General features: G+C 40.6%; 1 protein-coding gene across 2 annotated transcripts in view; it reads left to right on the forward strand.

Annotated features, from left to right (window-relative positions):
- Positions 1-1,677: 1,677 nt before the first annotated feature.
- Positions 1,678-19,234, forward strand: part of ltbp3 (latent transforming growth factor beta binding protein 3) — a 38,602-nt gene continuing 21,045 nt past the window's right edge. For both annotated transcript variants that reach the window (XM_042430586.1, XM_042430587.1), the window contains exon 1: positions 1,678-2,579. In XM_042430586.1, the coding sequence (XP_042286520.1) occupies positions 2,342-2,579 (238 nt within the window). In that variant the 5' untranslated portion in view covers positions 1,678-2,341. The remainder of the gene's footprint in view (positions 2,580-19,234) is intronic.

The following is a 19,234-nucleotide window of genomic DNA, read 5'->3' on the forward strand; positions in this document are numbered from 1 at the left end:
AGGAAGTGACTCAACTCTCTCTCTCTCTCTCTCTCTCCCTTTGTCTTTGTCTCTTTCTCACTTTTGCCTATGTGACCCCCAAACACTGGCCGGCTCTTCTTCACAGTGAGGCGGTTCGTTTTTTAGCAGCTACACCAGCAGTTAGTTCAACATGTGACTGGAAAGACACAAGGTTTTGGTGAAGAGACTCCCGACTGTGTGTGGTGTCACATTTACTACCTAACCTCAATATGGTTTATTCAGAGTGCTCAGCAGTAAGTTTGGGTATTATTTGGTCACATGCGCTGATTGCAAAGATATCAAACTGTAATTTGTTGCAGTTGAAAAAGCACAACCAGGACTGCAGGCAGGGCACGTATGGAAGTCATTTACTCATGTATTGTTCTTAAGGCGCTCATAGCATTTTCATTTTCTGTCACTGAATCATTTTCTTTACTTTATTACACTCGTTACTGCACATTATTTATTGTTATACAACTTTCAGAAGGACATTTTGTACCTTTTACTCCATTAAATGTATCTGATGATTGTTATCGAGGCAAACTGGCTCCCATGTGTGCAGCTGTAGCCTTCATATTTTCCACCAGTCCTTGTATGATGAAACAATACACACATTTATTGTAAGAGTCCAGTGAGTTTGCAGGATAGCAAACTAAATTCCACCATGCACGAACTAGTTAAAATAAATTGGAAGTACTTGGTTGCCAGGGTGCATGAAGTACTGTAATGAAAGGAATGAGTCAAATTAAATGACGCATTTCTGATTAAACTCAATACTTACATTAAAACATCGAGACCTTTTATATCATAACAAACATATATTTTAACAATAGCTTATTCGGCTGGTACACAAGGATGAGTGAGAACAACAAAAACTAATTCTAAACTTTGGCTCCTGCAATTGTTGTCCAACTGCTCTTCAAAATAACATGACAAACACATAGGAGGCTTGTGTTGGATTGCAGGAGTTTAAACCAGCCAACAGTTTATATATAGAGAGAGTATTTAGATCACCAACAGCAATAAAACATATTAATAATAAACCTTTCTTCAGAATGAAAGATAATACTTTGGATTTGTATGTCAGTTTTACTGCTTATACTTCTTTACTTTTACTGTGAGTGTAAAACTATAATGTTTTAATTGAGATGTTTTTGTAGTTGTTGCCACTTGTACAAGTGGCAAAATACAGAAAAAATATCACACTGTTAATTACTGAGACACGTTGAAAAGGACCAAACTAATTATCATCACACATCAGAGTGTGAAATCTGCAGACATAGAGACGAATATATAACTTTACTGCAAATGTCACATAGTGTACGTATTTCCACTGATTACATTTTCCTGTCTGTCTCTAACATCTCTTCATGTGAATAGCCATCTGTGGACAACTAGCTGAATCATTACAAGTTTAACTACCACTGCTGACCTCTGTCTGACTGTGATGACTCACATACTTTGTAATATCAGGAGATGTCTTAACACTTTGGAAGACCTTTTTTTATTGAGATGTAATAATCACTGGAGCTTCAACAATGCACTGAACAAACAGGCAAAAAGAGAATACATTTTCTATTTGTGCAGAGAAGATGCAGGTCAAAGGGCACAGCCATTAACAGCAGGGTTTGTTGTCCACAGCTCAGCCACATGCTCACACTGTCACACAACTCCCAAACACAAAGGTGTATACAGCAATATATTACATGAGTTTTTTTTGTTGTTTTTTTTTTATTTCCAGAGTGACACGCACAGCTGTGCAGCTATGATTTGCAGAGTGGGGTCTGTGCGGGGGCAGCAGAGCAGAGGAGAGAGGAGGAGAGGAGAAGAGGAGAGGAGGGGGTGTTAGGAGAAATAACCAACAAGGAAACCACTTTCAGCTTTGCTGCTGCACCGCCTGCCTGGCCTGCAGCCAGGTTTCTCCAGAGAGGGTTGGCTCACCCCTTCTCCTCTCCTCCCTTCTTTCTCTCCCAAACCCACATAGCTACGCACTCTCTCCAACTCACAGAAAGCAACAGGCGAGAAGAAGGAAGAGCGACAAAAGCGAGAGGAACTTTTTTTTTTTGAAACAACAGCAACGAGGGCAGCAAGAAACTTTCCAAAGATGCCAAACGTTTCGGTTTTGCAGATGGATCACTTGGGTACTACGCGAGGGAAGTGATTTTTTTTTTTTTCCTCAAGGAGAAAACAGGAGGGAGGACGCGCTATTTTTTCTCCACCGTATGAGACGTCAAAAATCTGCCTCGGTTAACAAAGCAGGCGCGTTTGAGCTGGAGCTGAACGCCTCAGCTTCTGGTTTAATGTCCCCGGGTGTCTGTGGAGGGCAGTGAAGGATGCCAGGATGCCCTCTCTGATCTCCCATCTGCTTGTCATCTGGCTGAGCGTCCACAGGCTGGTGTGGTGCACGGAGCGCTCCTCCACACGGGAGCGCTTCAAGGTGGTCATCGCTCCTCTCATCTGCAAGCGGATCTGCCTGAAGGGCCAGTGTCAGGATACCTGCGAGCAGGGCAACAACACCACGCTGATAGCGGAGAACGGACAGGGGGCCGACACGCTCATAGGACAGGGCTTCAGGGTCGGTGAGTGACCGGCTGCTGGAACAATGCAGTTTGTTTATAAGGGGTTTATAATGAGGCTGCTGAGATTAACTAATAATCTGACCTCTGGGTTCGTGGGTTTTCCTCTATCAAACCCATGAAGAAGTCGGGGGGAGGTCTGTTGGGTTATTTATAAATGCACAGTTTGTGGAGGTGTCTCATAATGTGGAAAAAAAGTGAAATATTAAGATAATCAGGTGACCTTCAGACACCTCACTATGACCGTGGGTTTAGTTGTTTTTCCACATTGCACTGCATGATAATGTCTAAGCTGCCAGACATTATCCTGGAAGAATAACTACTTTTAATGGCTCATTTAGACAAAAAAAGGTGAACTATCACTAGGAAACTCCATAAAATGGTTAATTTGGATAATATAACAAAGCCCCACTGTTAATGTTATTACACAACAAGAGGCAGTGGTGGAAAAAGTATTAAGATTAACTAGCCTGTTTAATTTAGCGAAGGAAAAGTGGCAACTTGAGGGCAATAACAGGAAAAAAATCCTGCTTTTAAAAATCTTACTTTAGCATCAAATTGTGCTTCACTATCAAAAGCAAAAGTACTTATAATGCAGACTGGTTAAAGTTGAAGCTGGTTCAGGCATTACAGTAAAATCTATAATAAAAAAAAGTAACTACCGCTGTCAGATAAGTGTAGTTCAGTAAACATTTTCTCTCTGTAGTATGGTGGTGTAAAGTAAAAAGTGTCTTAAAATTAGATAATTAAGAAGAGTAAAAATACACACTAAATGCTACATGAGAACAGTACACGAGTAAATGTACTTTGTTACCTTTACCTTTGTTTGAACAGCAAAACAATGACGCCCCGCATGTGGTTATCATAAGCCAAACCATAAACAATATAAACAAAACCCTCCCATTCACTTGAATGAGAAAGTGTGTCCAAAAACTTTTGACTGGTACTGTTTATCAGACTCATTGAAATGGCCTTATCTTCTTTATACGTGGCCGCAGTTTGTTACCAGCTACTGATATTCACCATGAATATCAGTAGATTCATGACAAATGAGTAAAAACTTTGCAAATAAATAAGTGGGTAAGATGAGTTGAGATGGGTTTACCCTCCACTACATCGCTGGAAAATGTTCCCATATTACGCTTTAATTACTGAGGCATGGCTCATTACATAGCATATAAATGTACTCTTAGATCTATACTTTCCCCCTTGACTCCAGTGTCTGGTTGGCATGAGTGGAGCCTTTCTGCACTGTATCAGATCAGCTGTGGTGAGACATGGAGCCTCACAGTCTACGTCAGCCTCCAGCCCAGAACTGGATTTCACTGGTGCTCTTTTGTCTCGCTCGCTCTGTGTAGAGAATAAGATAATCAGCGAGAAAAAATTACATGATTGATTGTTTAAAATGCTAAATTATGATAAGATGAGTTCAAAACAGATGAAGGAGCTTATTTAACATCTGTGGTGGACAGTGATGTTGTGCCATTAATGATAAACATGGTCCAAGTCATTTGTCTCTGTGCATCGGCAGATGTTAATTATCAGTCACTTTGTCTGTTTCTGTTTCATCAAAGTAATCTAATGTGGATGAAAATAAATCCCATATTCTTAATTAACTAGTACAAGTGTAAAGTAAGGAGTGACAGATAACAGCATAGAGCCAGCATAATGTGCAAGAAATTAAGCTTTTTTCAAATCAAATATTCCTCAAAGTACTTTAACTTTAAATATAACTTAGATGCAACATTACTAAATGACAAATAGTTCTTAAGAAATCCCTCATATTCATCTGTGGCTGTAGGAAGCCGATGAAGAAGTCAGTATGTATTAATCACAAACAAGCTACTAGTCGCTTCTTACAGTTTCCCCACAGTTTTTCAGTGCAGAAAAATTGTAGGTGTTCACACAGATGTAGCCTGTCCAGCTGTTGTTTTTTTTTTGTTTTGTTTTTTTGGGTGCATGTGGAAGAAGTCAGGCTATGAATCCTCCTTGTCACCATGTAGTGCTGCAGAGTCAGAGAGTTGGCCGGACACCAGTCCTCACTTTTTCTCCCCCTGATTTTCTTGTGATGCGTCACGTTTTGGAGCTTCTGTGTCAAATAATTCAAGAGAGACATTTTAAATTCCTGGAATACCTCATGCTTCTTCACATTTGGTCTGGATAGTGAAACTGCTCTACAGTCACCTGTCTCGTGGATTTCACAGTCAAAGTATCTGAAAGAAGATCCTCGTTGAGTTGCATGAGTTTTTGTTGCAGAAGATATAGAGGGTTTGGCTTCAGCTTGCAGAGGAGATGTGTGTTGTTCTGTGTGAGGGCTGGAATGTGGTTTGGACAAGTGGAAATTTCTCTCTCCCGTGTTAAAACGGCCATGGCTATAGCAGCAACAATATGAAGACTTTTCCATATTTGTGCGGTTGTGACGTCAGCACAGTGAGGCAAAGGCCAGCACTGAGCAAACTTTTTCTCCTAAAGAATATGTAGTTTCTCTCAGTGAGTGCAGAAATACCTTCCAGCACGTTTGCTTCGGTATGTACAAAGATTTCCACAGTCAGTAAAGTAATTGGCTGAAATTCGGTGGACAGACAGATTGAGGACCAAGAAACAGTCAGGTTTTAGTGGTGATCTGGATCCAGGATTCCTGCCAACAGATGAATATCGTTTTATGGCCATAACTTTAAAAGTACTAGAGAGAGAATTTCAATATTTTTTACCTTCAGTTGGCAGATTGACACGATAAAGTGAAAGAAAACATGGGAATGACAAACTCAAACTGGGATGTGGCTATTACATGGTATACTGGTCTATGCGATTTTGACTTGACATGTTGTAATTTTGTGACTTGACGTGTTGTCATTTTGTCAAAATGCTGACTTTAAGTCCTAAAGTAATGCTCGCAGGATCAGAAATAAACGTAGCCTTGAATTTAAGTTAGACGAATGATATCCCTGGATTAAACAGCTGGAGAGCGAGTCAGCGTTGGCAGGAGGTTTGTGCTTCCAAGGAGATGTTTTGACATAGCTTACTTTTTCTGATCAGCTGTCCAAAAACCCAAAGCACTCCATTTACAGCAATATTAAACAGAGAAAAGCAAGCAAGTCTCACATTTAACACGTGTAACCAGCAGGTATTTTAAGTTTCTACTTGACAAATAAAACCTGTATTAAATATTTTTTTGTCCACTTGGGGGCAGCACAACAAGCTGTAAACATTGACATTGACATATTATTACCTCATAAATGAGGTAGTAAACAGTTGCTTATTTACACATCGAGCAGATAGAGAGCAACATTAGCGTTCATTTGGAATCATGTTTCTGTCCACCTGATGACTGTAAGCATGCTGGACATGTAGCATACGGTTGCGTTTTAGAGCTTTTTTGCTTTAAACAGCTGCGTGGCTGAAAACGATGCTGATGAGAGCATTGAGTGAATAAAAACAGTAAAGTTGTGAGCCGTAAAACCAAAACAATGAGCTGAAAGAAGCTAAAACGAGCTGCCTAAAGCTGAGGTGATAATTTTTTGCGGGGTTGTCACTACGAGCAGCGCCTTTCACATTACATGCTGTCATTTGATCCATTGCTAATATACATATTGATAAGAGCAGCTTTAAACAATATATCAGTCACAAAAATAATCATTGATTAATTTCCTGCCAGTTCATCCAGCTGTATACTGGAGTCGAGTCATTTGATTACAGGCATAAACTTCCCTTTGTTAAAAAAACATTTGTTCATAAACATCCATTATCTAAATTTCAATCAAGCAATAAATCTGAGCAGTGTGTGATTATGCTGTCCCAGCCGGGGAAAGACAGCCAGACGACCACCCAGATGTTCAGACAAAGCAGATCGTCTCAGTCTGGATTACCTGCTGTACATGAGGACAAATCACCTAAATGACAGGCAGCTCTTTTCTCCTGTTAGTCCTGTTTGAGAGAACTGCTGAGCTGTAATACTGAACACATTGTCATACACACATACACATCATACAACATCTGTTATGGTTTAGTAAGTAGCAGTTAGCGTTAGCACTGGTCTATTTAATATACAGTGTACATCACAGCAGCCCCTGTATGTAGTCATTATATCACACATGTTCTCTGAGCTCTAGCATACACTGCAATTCATATAATACATACTTATCAGATTAAAATTCTTTATTATGAACAGGCGAACACTTACTCGACATATTTAACCCGCATGGGATGATTTCCCTGGAATGAAGGTAAAGTTTGCCAGATATGCACTGGTCATATGTTTCCAGGGTATCCACATGTCATTAATAGATCTATATTTCATCATACACTTCCTAAAACTGATGAAAGCACGGAAACTTGAAAGCCTCCCATGCGTGTTGGCAGGCAGAGAAAAGTTGACGTCTGCAGCAACATATTCGCTTTTCTTGGTTTCCACATCGTATCCATGTAAGTCGTCATCGGGCTCCGCAGGGGCCAAAGCGGAGGCATCGTTATTGTTTATGTGAGGAATAAAAGTATGAGTGCATCTTGTTCTATTCATTGCTGTTGAATTCCCCCTGTCAAATGTATTATATAGCACACCATTTAGAAAGAGTCAGGAGAGATAAAAGGGTGAAGAGGGAATTGCTTGTGACAACGGTTGCAAGATGGATTTGTACATCATAAACCTCGAATGAACCTTTGCATGCTGATCCCATTACATGCTCTTGTCCATATCTCTCTTGAACCTGAACGTGTTTACTGGCAGAGGAGAGGAGAAACTGTGTTTCTCAAATGAAGGGCTGTCTTTGTAATTACAAACCCAACTTGGAAAAAGTTGGGATGGTATGGAAAATGCAAATAAAAAAAGAAAGCAGTGATTTCTAAATTTACTTTGACTTTGTTTCATTGCAGACAGTTTGAACACAAGATGTTTTGTGTTTTGTCTGGCCAACTTCATTTTATTTGTAAATACACATCCATTCCTGCCATTCAGGCCTGCAACATATTCAAAAAAAAGTTTGGATGGGGGCAATTTAGGGTTTGATATGAGGTAAAATAATGATTTGATGATGTGATTTGAAACAGGTGATGTCAACAGGTGATTGTAATCATGATTCGGTACAAAACCAGCATCCAAGAAAGGCCAAGTCCTTTAGGAGCAAAGATGGGCCGACGATCACCAGTTTGCCAACAAATGCATGAGAAAATCATTGAAATGTTTAAAAACAATGTTCCTCCAAAAAAGATAGGAAGGGATTCGGATATTTCATCCTCTATGGTGCATAACATAACTAAAAGATTCAAGGAATTGGGAGGAATTTCAGTGCATAAAGAGCAAGGGCGCAAGGTTAAGCTGAATAACAGTGATCTCCGTTTCCTCAGACGGCACTTCATCAAGAACTGTCATTCATCTATAAGCCATATAACCACATGGGCTCAGGATTACTTTGGCAAACCTTTGTCAAGCACTACAATATGTAGTGACATCCACAAATGCCAGTTAAAACTTTACTGTGCCAAAAGGAAGCCTTATATTAACTGTGTCCAGCAGTGTCGTCGACTTCTCTGAGCATCTGAGATGGACCATCACACAGTGGAAACATGCATTTTGGTCAGACAAATCAGTATTTCAGGTCTTTTTTGGAAGAAATGGACTCCATTTGCTCCAGACCAAAGAAGAAAAGGACCATCCAGACTATTACCAGCAACAAGTCCAAAAGCCAGGGTCTGTCACGGTATGGGATTGCGTCAGTGCCCTTGGCAAAGGTAACTTACACTTCTGCGATGGCGCCATTAATGCTGAAAAGCACATAGAGACTTTGGAGCAACATATGCTGCCTTCGAGACAACATCTTTTCCAGGGACGCCCATGCATATTTCAACAAGACAATGCAGAACCACATTCTGCACACATTACAAAAGCATGGCTGTGGAAGAAGAGGGTGCGGGTGCTGGACTGGCCTGTCCCCACTAGAGAATGTGTGGCACATTTTGTAAAGCAAACATGCCACAACAAAGACCCTGTACTGTTGCACACCTTAAGGCTTGTTTACAGGAAGAATGGGACAAAATTACACCTGAAACGCTTCATCACTGTCCCTAAATGTCTTTTAAGTGTTGTGAAAAGGAATCACAACATAACAAAGTGGTAAATGCTTTACTGCCCTAACTTTTTTTGAAATTTGTTGCAAGAATCGAAATTGAAATGGGAGTTTATTTTGAAAAAATAAAATAAAATCATGAGGTAAAACGTCAAACAATGTGCTGTTGTATTGTTTGCAATGTAATACAGGACTGTAAATTATAGGGAGAAGTAGAAAAGGTGCTTTATTTGCTGCGAGACACCTTGGCATTCTTGTTTACGTGTGTGCATCTGTCTCACACTTTGTCCACTTGTGAAAGGAGGACTTACATTTTCAGCAGTCCTCAAAGAAAACCTTTATAAATCAGGTGGTTACATAAAAACTCATGATCTGTACGCATGCTGTGATTGTTCTGATTGATGTGTGGTTTTTCCTACAAGAATTGGTCCAAGTGTTTTTTTTTGCCATTGCTATCACAGAGGCATCCCATCTATCAGCCTCACTGACAGCTGCTGCTCGGCTCCCAGACAGCCCCTCTGAGCCTTGTCTCGCCTCTGCACCTCAGCAGCATCTCCTCGGTATCAGGGCTCCAGACGTCCAGGCTGCTCTAGATTCTTGTCTTTTTCTGGAATAACTAAGACCACAGGGCCTCATGTTGCACAGGAGGTGGTCTTAATCATATCCCACTCTGAGCTTGTCTCCCCGAAAATGGGCATCATGAGGAGTGGATATGGCTATTTCTGGATTTCCCATGTGGTTCTGTATTTAGAGTGAAGTGACAGTAGTAGCCATGCGGTTTGTTTTGGTTTTCCTCTTGGCATGGGTCAGAGGTCCATGGGAGCCTGAAAATGAAGACAAGTCTGTCAAATTTAGTAGACGGAGCTGGTTTCGCTTTCTTTCTATTTAGGAGGTGAGTTTATTTTACCTTTCAAAGCCCTCTGCTCTTCCTCACACACTCCTCTTTCTCCCGTGCCAAACTTTTGAAAAGGCGGTCTGACAGAGCCAACCAAAAACCTGCCGCACTCCGGATTTTTGCCACAGGTTGGACTGAACACAGAGGTGAAGCTGGGCACAGCTCCCGAGCATCTCAAACTCAAACACTCATGTGGAAGCGAGTCTCACCCACATTAATTTGCAGCTTGTTAGAGCTTCTTGCCTTTGATGAAGGGTGCATTTATCACGTGTGTTTGCAGGCAGATCAACAACCCCCTCTGTCAAGGCTGTTTTAATATTTTTGGATGCACATTCTGTCACCCCTCCCTGTCTATTTATGCATGGTGGGAAAATAATACACGGTGTTATTTGGGGTCTGCCATACTCATTAACCTTTTACTAGACTGCTAGTGTTATGAAAAGAAGCATGAATATGAACATGTAATATATGCGTCGATAGATGAGACTCTTATGGTTTTGGTCATTAACTAACTAAATCAATCAATAAATACATTTTAAAAATCCCTCCCACAGCAGAGTTTACAACTGAAACCTTAAAGTACATGCTGTCTTCTTACCTTACCAAACAGTATGTTAAATCTATTAAAGTTTTAATTCCAAATTATTTGCAAGGGTCTAAAACCAAAAACAGTCTGTTTGTTGTACTGTAATTTAGGGAGGACCACAACAAAAAGATTGGTGGTGGTTTTTAAAGGGTTAAATCCGCATTCACTTCTTTCTGTGTTTACATTTGTCAGGATTGTTCCACAACATTCATTCAGACTGAAAATCCAAATGATCTTAGCCGGAGTTTCCCATGAAATCAGACTGCTCCATGTCATCACTTGTTGCAAAAAAAAAAAAAAAAGAAGCCAATTCAGCTGTACATGTTATAAAAAAGCACTGCAGTAAATTACAGTATGTTTGGAAAACAAAGCAGCAATTAGAGGTGCTTTTTGGAACGTCACAAGGGAACAGTGTGTATATTTGCATGCGTGTGTGTGCCTAAGTGTGTTTGGTGTTCAAGAGCAGTGTACTGAACCCAGCTCAAACAAACAGCCTTCTTTGCCATCTTTAACACTCTCCTCCCATTTGCTTAGCGAGGGGGAGAAACGGAGCAGTTATTTAAAGCCGCTCAGAGGAATGCGAGCGCTAGGGACTGCACCCACACCGTGCAAGACCCTGTAGCTGCAGCGATTATCCAGGGTAAACAGAATAACACGGCCTCTGCCAGCGCTGCTGCCATGGCCCGAGACTGTGCAGCCTATAACATTACCTGCCACACGTTCCAGTGCTGAATGCTGAGTCTCCCGCAGGGCAGGTATCTGACATAATCTCAGCAGAGCACTGTCAGCACTCCTCTACCTGCCTGCCCTCCTGTCCCCATAGCCGAGCCTTTTAGACAGTCATTATATGACATCATCCATATCTGTGCCAAGATGCTGTCTGATTCTCTGGCTCCCTTTCCACAAACATCTCTGCCAGCAGGGAGTGACAGGGCAATGCTGGATTTATGCCCACCAAAGAACTATAGAAACCACTCCGCATATTTCCATGACATTTGAAAATCACAGTGCAAGGCAGAGTTTGATTTAAATTTGGATAATTGCAGACCTTCTTACTGTCCTAATCTTCTTGATCTTAGTCCGTCCTGCTGACGGCTGCTTCAGTTTCTTAGGATTATTCCGCTTGTCGTCATCGTCCAGTTTCTGTAGGATTAGCAAACTGTTATTTTAGAATGACTGTGATAGTTAATGAACGCCTTTGGTGACAGTGGTCGACTCTGGAAAAGGGCAGCACTATTGTTTGGATAGCAGAGGCCGAGGTCGCTCAGAGTTTGTGGGGGTGGACGGTGCCTAGAGAAGTCTGCAGGGGGAGGAGGAATGCGTACGCAGGTTTGTGTTTTCAAAAGGCAGTGATTATGTCATTTACTCCCAATGTCTGGCTCAGCTGCAGGAGACTGACCCACTTCATACGTCGCACTTTTTCACTCCTTGTGGTATGTGGTCTCATAGTGCCAGTCGATGGTAGGCGTATTTGGGGATGCGGTTTCCTGCTTTGGAGCTCATGGTAAAGGGAAGCACGTCATATGATGAAAGCCATTCCCCTATTCTCTTTTAAACAGTTACTCAAGCGGCAACTGTGTTTACCGTTTTTGGGGCCCTGTGTTTAGTCAAAGTTCTCTCAGGTCACGGAAAATGCTGTCAGATAGTACAAAAATACCACTCTGTTAAAGATTAAAAATAAGCATATTCTGTTAACCAACATGTTAGAGGAATACAAAAGAAGTGTAATGTAAAAGGATCACTCCAAGTGCCGAACCCACTGAGAATTAATACTTGAAACTGTTGATCTTTGCAGGTTTTAGCAAGTTGTAGCTCAATGTCTCAGCTTTCAAGGCTGGACACGTCTCACCGTTCTAATGTACCCTGTCCTCCCAAGAAAAATGACACAGGAGATGTTGTTCATATCAGTCGCCCAAAAACGTCACATAGTTACGTTTGAGTGACAGATGCCATCTAGTTGGTGTTGTAATTATGACCCAGATACCGTATGTCGACAAATTTCCTCACTCAGAGGAGGAGAAGTCGATGGAGGCGTTGACCCAACAGTGGACTTTGCCACAGGAGTTGTTTGTTTCCCGTTTTCCTAACCACAAGTGTCACATTCCCAAGAGTGGAGACGGTTTTTCGAAAAATGTATGATTGTCCCCTAGCCTTAACCCTGTGGTTATTATTGTAGCCATGATGATGAAGTTCGCTTCACTTTAAGGAAGTATTGCCTTTAACCCATATGACATCTTTCTCTAATCTTAACAAGTGATTATTTTAACCCATAACCCTTAAAACATGATCTTTCCCTAAAGATTTTTTCTTTCATTTTGTGCTTAAACCTAACCAGGTCTTAACCATAGCGTTGTCACATCATGAAACATAATTATTTTTTAACAGTGTTTTGTGAAGATTTTAGAAAGCACAGACCAATGATGTCATCCTCGTCGTCATCGAGTACTGCCAATAGGGGCGCCAGATTAGAAAACGCTCCAGTGTGTCGTTCTGTACAAGGTCAAACGACCTATTTTGTAGCCAAATCCAACAAACAAGCTCAGGAACATCAAGTTTATCTTAATTTTCCACCAAAAATAGGTGTGGTGTTCTGGTATGGTGTAGACCATACCAGAACTGAAAGGTTCTAGGAATAGTCCAACATTTTGGGAAATAGGCTTGTTTACTTTCTGGCAGAGAGTGTCATCAGAAGATTAATACTACTCTCATATCTATCTGTTATATATAAGACTACAGCAAACAGCTTGTTAGCTTAGCTTAGCTTAGTGTGAAGACTGAAAACAGGGGCAAACAGCTAGCCTAACTCCGTCCAAAATTAACAAAATCCAACTTTCACCACCTCTAAAGCTCACTAATTAACATATTATATCTTGTTTGTTTAATCCGTACAGCAGTTTTATGTGCCAGGCTGTTTTTTTCCAGTGGGAAGGCCATGTTACGCTGTGTCTGTTATGTACATGTACACAGGTTAGCTATAACCTAGTAGTTAAAAAATCACTTAAAACAGCTTTAGATAAAAATTCAGAAGGCCCTTTAAGTATTGGTATGTGTTCAATGTCCAATCCTGTTTTTGTGCTTTTAGTTTATCCTTATCTGTGCTTTAAGAACTTAAGTAGGCATGCACAGTATGTTGGTCTAGTTTCTTTGTATTTGGCAGTAATTGCTTAGATATACAGTATGTTATCTGTATCAGATAATGATGTTTGGGAGTAAATATGTTTGAACATATACTAAAATATGATTGTTTCTACATTTAATTTGAAGTCATTTGTTCATTGATACTGTGAGTGTGAGTTGTATAGTGTTAAGCAATAAGACAGTCCACATCTGCAATGTATCAGCAAAAAGAAAACTCCACCAGTGGAAACACGACTGACAGAGGTAACACAATGTGTATTTCTGTATCTGTGTTAGTCGTCATGACCATGGGAATGATCGCACGTTGACCAAAAAGCGACCAGCATCCATTTTTAAACTTCTGAGTGGGTTGATTCAGACTGGGTCGTGAGTCGTGACTGAATCATAGAGAAAGTGACTCAGTTGGCATCATCAATGAGTTCGGTGTCTGATTCTTGCAGACTGGGTAAACTCCAACCAATGTTAGGGTTGGAGATGATGTCTGCAGTAGCTTCCAGTTCATTGAACTGGGGAGCTTTTGAACTGTGGTTTGTTGGGCCGTAATTTGTTGTTTTTGTGCTGGGAGGGTGCGGCTGCGGCTGAAAGCACGCTGTGGAGGGAGGGGGCTGACGATGCGTCATCTCCAGACAGACAGCAGTGAGTGGGTGGGTGGTCACAGGGCACTCGGAGGGCAGACTTTCCTTTCTTTGTCTTTCTTTCTTTCTTTCTTTCTTTCTTTCCACGTGTCTGTGTAAAGGCATTTTCTGTTCAGTTTGCAAAAAAAGTACAGACTAGTACAATTGTTCCACCAGTTATTACCTGTAATTTAGTGAAAATATGAAAAATGTACATCTGTGTCCCCATGGACATACATGGTTTCTTTCTTGAGTATGTCCTGTTAGTTACACTCAGTGTGCTTACTTAGTAGTTGAGGAATGTACAGTATGTTTTTCCTTAAAAGCATCTTGTAATCACAAAAAATCACACTACTTTTTATTCTCTGGAGTTTACATCTCTCCTCTTTCCCAGATACATGATATTTCCAATGATATTTTAACCCCCTGCCCCCACCCTTTATCGTCTCATGCTGTGCAGAGATCTGTCTTTCTCTTCTGCGGAGTGAATCATGACATTATGAAGAACGAGCTCTCACTCATATGTCACATCAAGCACTGTGACGAGAAGAGCTTGAAGACAAAGACTTTTTTTCCCATCGCTCCGTCTCTTTTCTTTCTTTAGTTCAGTTCGCTCCTCTGGTTGGAGTGAGCGCTCCATGGGAAAATTATATGTTTTCTGACTGTCTTGGCACATACAGTACCTGCAAGCTGACTTTCAATATTAAATTAGGTCTCAAAGCCATGACAGCAAAGGATAAAGTCAACTTTGACTGTTTTCTTAGCTTAACTGAAGCTATATATGGCATGGTTATATATGTAATGGGAGTACAGTACAGTTTACATTCAATTAAGTTATTGAATCAAGACTTTGTGCAGATCTAGATGCAAGATTAGTCATCTTTAAATGGGATTTTGGATTGTTCTTAACTGCTTCCATTTTCTTTGACAAGGCCATGTGGAAAATAAGGTTCATAACAGCATAACTGCTTTATATTCACAAGTCCCGCCCCCTCACCATTCAGCCAGCCAGCCTCATGCCTCACATTCATTCAGACCACCAAATAACTCTTAGGTGCGTTTGATTTTTAATAACACACCACCTCTAGTCTTAGGAATGTGTTAGATCCATAAAGACAAAGGTGTGGTACAAACAGAGGGCGGCTGCCTCTGAGACACAAAGCTAACTGGCGAGGAGAGTCGAATGACTGATTGCGGATCATAAATTCTGCTAATGAACTCCAAGGTGATGATTTAAAGGGAAAGTCCGCTGGAAAATGAAATCCTTGTTATGATCTCAACTTTAAAGCTTGGTGCTCTTTTCAGTATGTAACGTGGTGCAGTCGCCAAACCACAGCATTTCTCCAGGAGAGACGTACACCCTCCAGTTAATAGCGCATACACGCACACACGGACGAACACACCCATTCGCATACAAGATCTGCAGAAAGCATTAGCCCTTGCATCGCCAGAATGACTCGAATTTAACTAAAGGAGGTAGATGTGAAGGAGAAGAGTCACTGTTATGTTATAACATACAAATACATCCTGCAGCTCTGAAGACAAACAGACACAAGACAGCTAATTTAAACAGAATCCAGTAATTGGTATAATATAAGCGTGAAGTGCAGTTGTAATAGCACCTGTTGTTTAGAGCTCTAATCTGGTGTTGTGTGGAGGTGTGATGAACCATCACTGCAGCTAAAAATGCCCTTTTTTGTCTCAACTATGATCAAAATGTAAGTTCACGTTGGAGAAATTGTACTATTTTTCTATTTACACATTGTCAGACTAACTCAAAACTGAGCCTAGTTAATTGAATTATTGGATGTCTTTGCAGCGGCTCGCCTGAAAAGTAAGGAAATATGCCAACCCCAACATGATGGTTAGTTTCCTTAACAAATGAGCTGTTCAACATCATATCAGCTATGGAATTCAGCAGTTTGACCTGCTGTGGCTTTTATAAACAAAATATACACACAAGGCACCTTTCCAACATCAAATTCCCCCCTAAACTGAACTCCATCCCTCATTTCAGTATCTATTTTTTTCATCAAGAGACAACATTTCAAACATAATTCAGTGACTGCATAAACACTCTTCTTTTTTGTGTGACTTCCTGTTTGCAAGCCAGCAAGGTTATCATGCACCATAGTAAACAGCACTGTGATGATAAGCAGTGAAACAGCACTTCCAGTTTCCCTGTTCACATCACTCCAGTCTGGGCTGCCTTTGAATAAAAAAGCTACATTTAAAATCAGCATAATTTGATTCTTGACAGCACAGCACAGTACAAGTTGTACTTTATGCCAAAACATCCTCCCACAAGATAGTAATAACGCTGTCAATACCAGTTGCAGATGTTACTTTCTGTTGCACGACACCAAATTGGGCTCCTTTCACAACATCAAATGGTTTCATTCACATGACCCCCACCCCTTTCCCCACCCAAAAAATATTACTCAAAATCTGGAATATGATTCCCCCACCTCCCTGTGTGTCATTGGTGTGTCATTGACCCTGACTGTGCTACCCGGGCTCATTCAGACACCTTCCCAGGCAGACAGGGTCTCAGCCCAGACATTCCCTGACTCGTCTCTGAAGTCTCTGTGGGTTTAGATTGTGTAATCCTGTTTGGAAAGACGTTCTTTTCCTGTGTTTTTGTGTCTGCAATCCTAATTTTCAACCCCCGCATCTTTCCCAGTTTCCTCTCAGTCTAAATCCAGTACTGAGACAAAATCTGAACCATGGAAATTGAAGCTCTTGTGTTAGAGGAAGTCTGACAGAGTAGAGCTGGCTGTCTTCAGTCAGTGCTGCTCACCTACTACTTCCTGCATTGCCTGAGCTTACCAGCTTGATTCTGCGTGTTGCTGCCTGCACCCAGTTATAGTGGTTTAAGACCTCCGTCACATAGAGTTAGGACGTGCAAGGCTGCTTCTGAAATATCTATCTTGTTTCAGATTGAACATTTTTACCCAAATAGTTGACTGTTTCATTGAGGTCCTTTAATTTTTCTGCCTGACTTTCACTATGTGAGGATGTCCATGCTGTGTTTAAAGTGATCTAGTCCCATAATTACGCCACAGCCCAGACTCCCTGGCAGTCCACACCTAATTACTTCCATGTGTGTACACTTGGCTCAGCAGCACAAAGAGGCCTCCTCTCCTCTCCTCTCCTCTCCTCTCCTTTCTTCTCCTCTCCTTTCCTCTCCCCTCCTCTCCTCTCCTGTCCTCTCTGCTCCTGTCCTCTCCTTTCTTCTCCTCTCCTCTCCTTTCCTCTTCTCTCCTCTCCTCTCCTCTCCTCTCCTCTCTTCCTGGATTTTACGTTTAGGTTAGGTTTTTGTGGGTCTAAAAGGATTTCAGGCTTTGTTGCACCTCAACTGGTCAATGCCACATTTTTGGCTGCTCCAAATGGCAACAAAAAGTAACCATTTGAACTTTTATAGTCACAGATGACCGTTAGCGGTACAGAGCATGCTTGTGTTTACCGACAAGGCTGGTCTGTGACGCATTATATTCAAGAATAATAAATGCATCAGTATGAAAAAGAAAAATTTTCAGCTATTTCTTTCCAAAACACATCTTTTGTTTAGAGAACACTTACGTATTTTGTTGTTAAATTGCCAATAGTTATTTCCTGGTGGTAAAAAATACCTGCCATTACTATAAAAAGTGTTTTTATGATACGTTTGGACTAAACCTCAAGACTGCTTTCAACATTATAACAACTGGGGGATGACACAGAGTTTATGTTGGAGAGATGATGGACTTAAAGAGACACACCAATGTTTTTCCAGCCAAAGGCCTTGGGTAGGAGTAAGATGAACACACTGAAAGGCAGCAATACAATGTTGGGAGTAAAAGGCGTACACTGTAAGTGTTTGACAAGAACGTTATGATTAGATTGGAAGCTGCCACAAAGAAGGAGAGAAACAAAGTGAAGAGTGAAACCATGGTGAAAGAGATCATTGTATTAACTGGATTAAAGTTGACTGTAACTAGAGTAAAAAAAGGAAGGATATTGAATAAACTGATAGTAATAATGCAATTTGGAAAACAACAGAGCTGAGTATTAAATTGATATGTGACCATAGCACACAGTTTAAAAATTTGATCAAATTACTTGTTTTGTCTGACTGGCAGTCCAAAACCCAAAGATATTCAATTTACTGTCATAGAACAAGAAAACCTTCACATATTCACATATCGTAAGAGGCCAGAACTAGTGAAGTTTTTGGCATTTTTGCATAAAAAAGAAATTGAACAATTAATTAATCAAAATCAATCAAAATTGTCGCAGATTAATTTTCCCCCAATCAATTAATCGACTAATCTTTTCAGCTTTAATCAGATGTTCACTGATATAATTTATGCTTTATTTTGTGTAGGCAAAGTTCTTGTGTGGTTTTAAAATGTTGATTTCTGGATTTCAGCGCCAAATATACTGGGCAAAGTTACATATCATACAATACATATAAAGTATTATAAGTATAATTATACTGAATGATACCCAGGCCAAAAAATATTAGACATGTGGCCTGGCTGAACTTGTATCTATTACTTCATCAGCTGTCAACGTAGTCATACTGGTAGTATTCGTTGTTCGGTTTCTCTCAAATCTCTCTCTGGATTCATTATCTGCTTGCAGTCTTCAACACAGCCCTGCTCATTCTCTCTCTCTTTTCCTCTGATTGTCCTATTGTGGGAATTTCAAAAACAACTGGACTTAAAATAAACACAATGGGAGACTCAATGAAACTCCAGTGAATACCATGAACCCCGCTGCAGCCAGCAGGTTTCCCACAGATTTCAAGATCTTTCCCATGTGTCAGAATAAAGCTGTTAAACAGATCAATGACTTTACCTGCTTCCCTGCTCATACACTGCAGCTGACTGGCTGGAGCCAACTGTTAGTCCGTCAAGCTGATGTGATTTTTATAGTGGTAGCGTTCAAAATGATTTTTTTACGTGGCCCTGCTCATGCGCCAAGCTTTTTTTTTGTTTTGAATCTTATCTTATTTCAGTTTTGGTTGGATAGTTTACATGATTTGAATAAATATAATAAATCTCTTTATATTTTCATGTAAAATAGGAACTATATCACACTGTACAGCTTGTTTGTAGTGTTTAGGATAGTTTAGATTAGGCGGAGTGATACAGTGAAGTGATGTATCAGGTTTGTAGTCAGTATTCTGTGGTCCGACTGTTGTCCCCACGCTGTTACTCACCCACGACCCGAAATAGATTTAATCAAGTAATAGTTAACATACACCAGCATTACACTGTCATCATATAAACCTCAGTCTGTCTCTGAAGTAAACTGATCCACGATCAGCAATTCCAGTCTCACCAAACTTATGAATAAACCTCCCCAAATTTATTATTGCA

Source organism: Thunnus maccoyii, chromosome 13 (genome assembly GCF_910596095.1).
Source record: "Thunnus maccoyii chromosome 13, fThuMac1.1, whole genome shotgun sequence".
NCBI lineage: Eukaryota > Metazoa > Chordata > Actinopteri > Scombriformes > Scombridae > Thunnus > Thunnus maccoyii.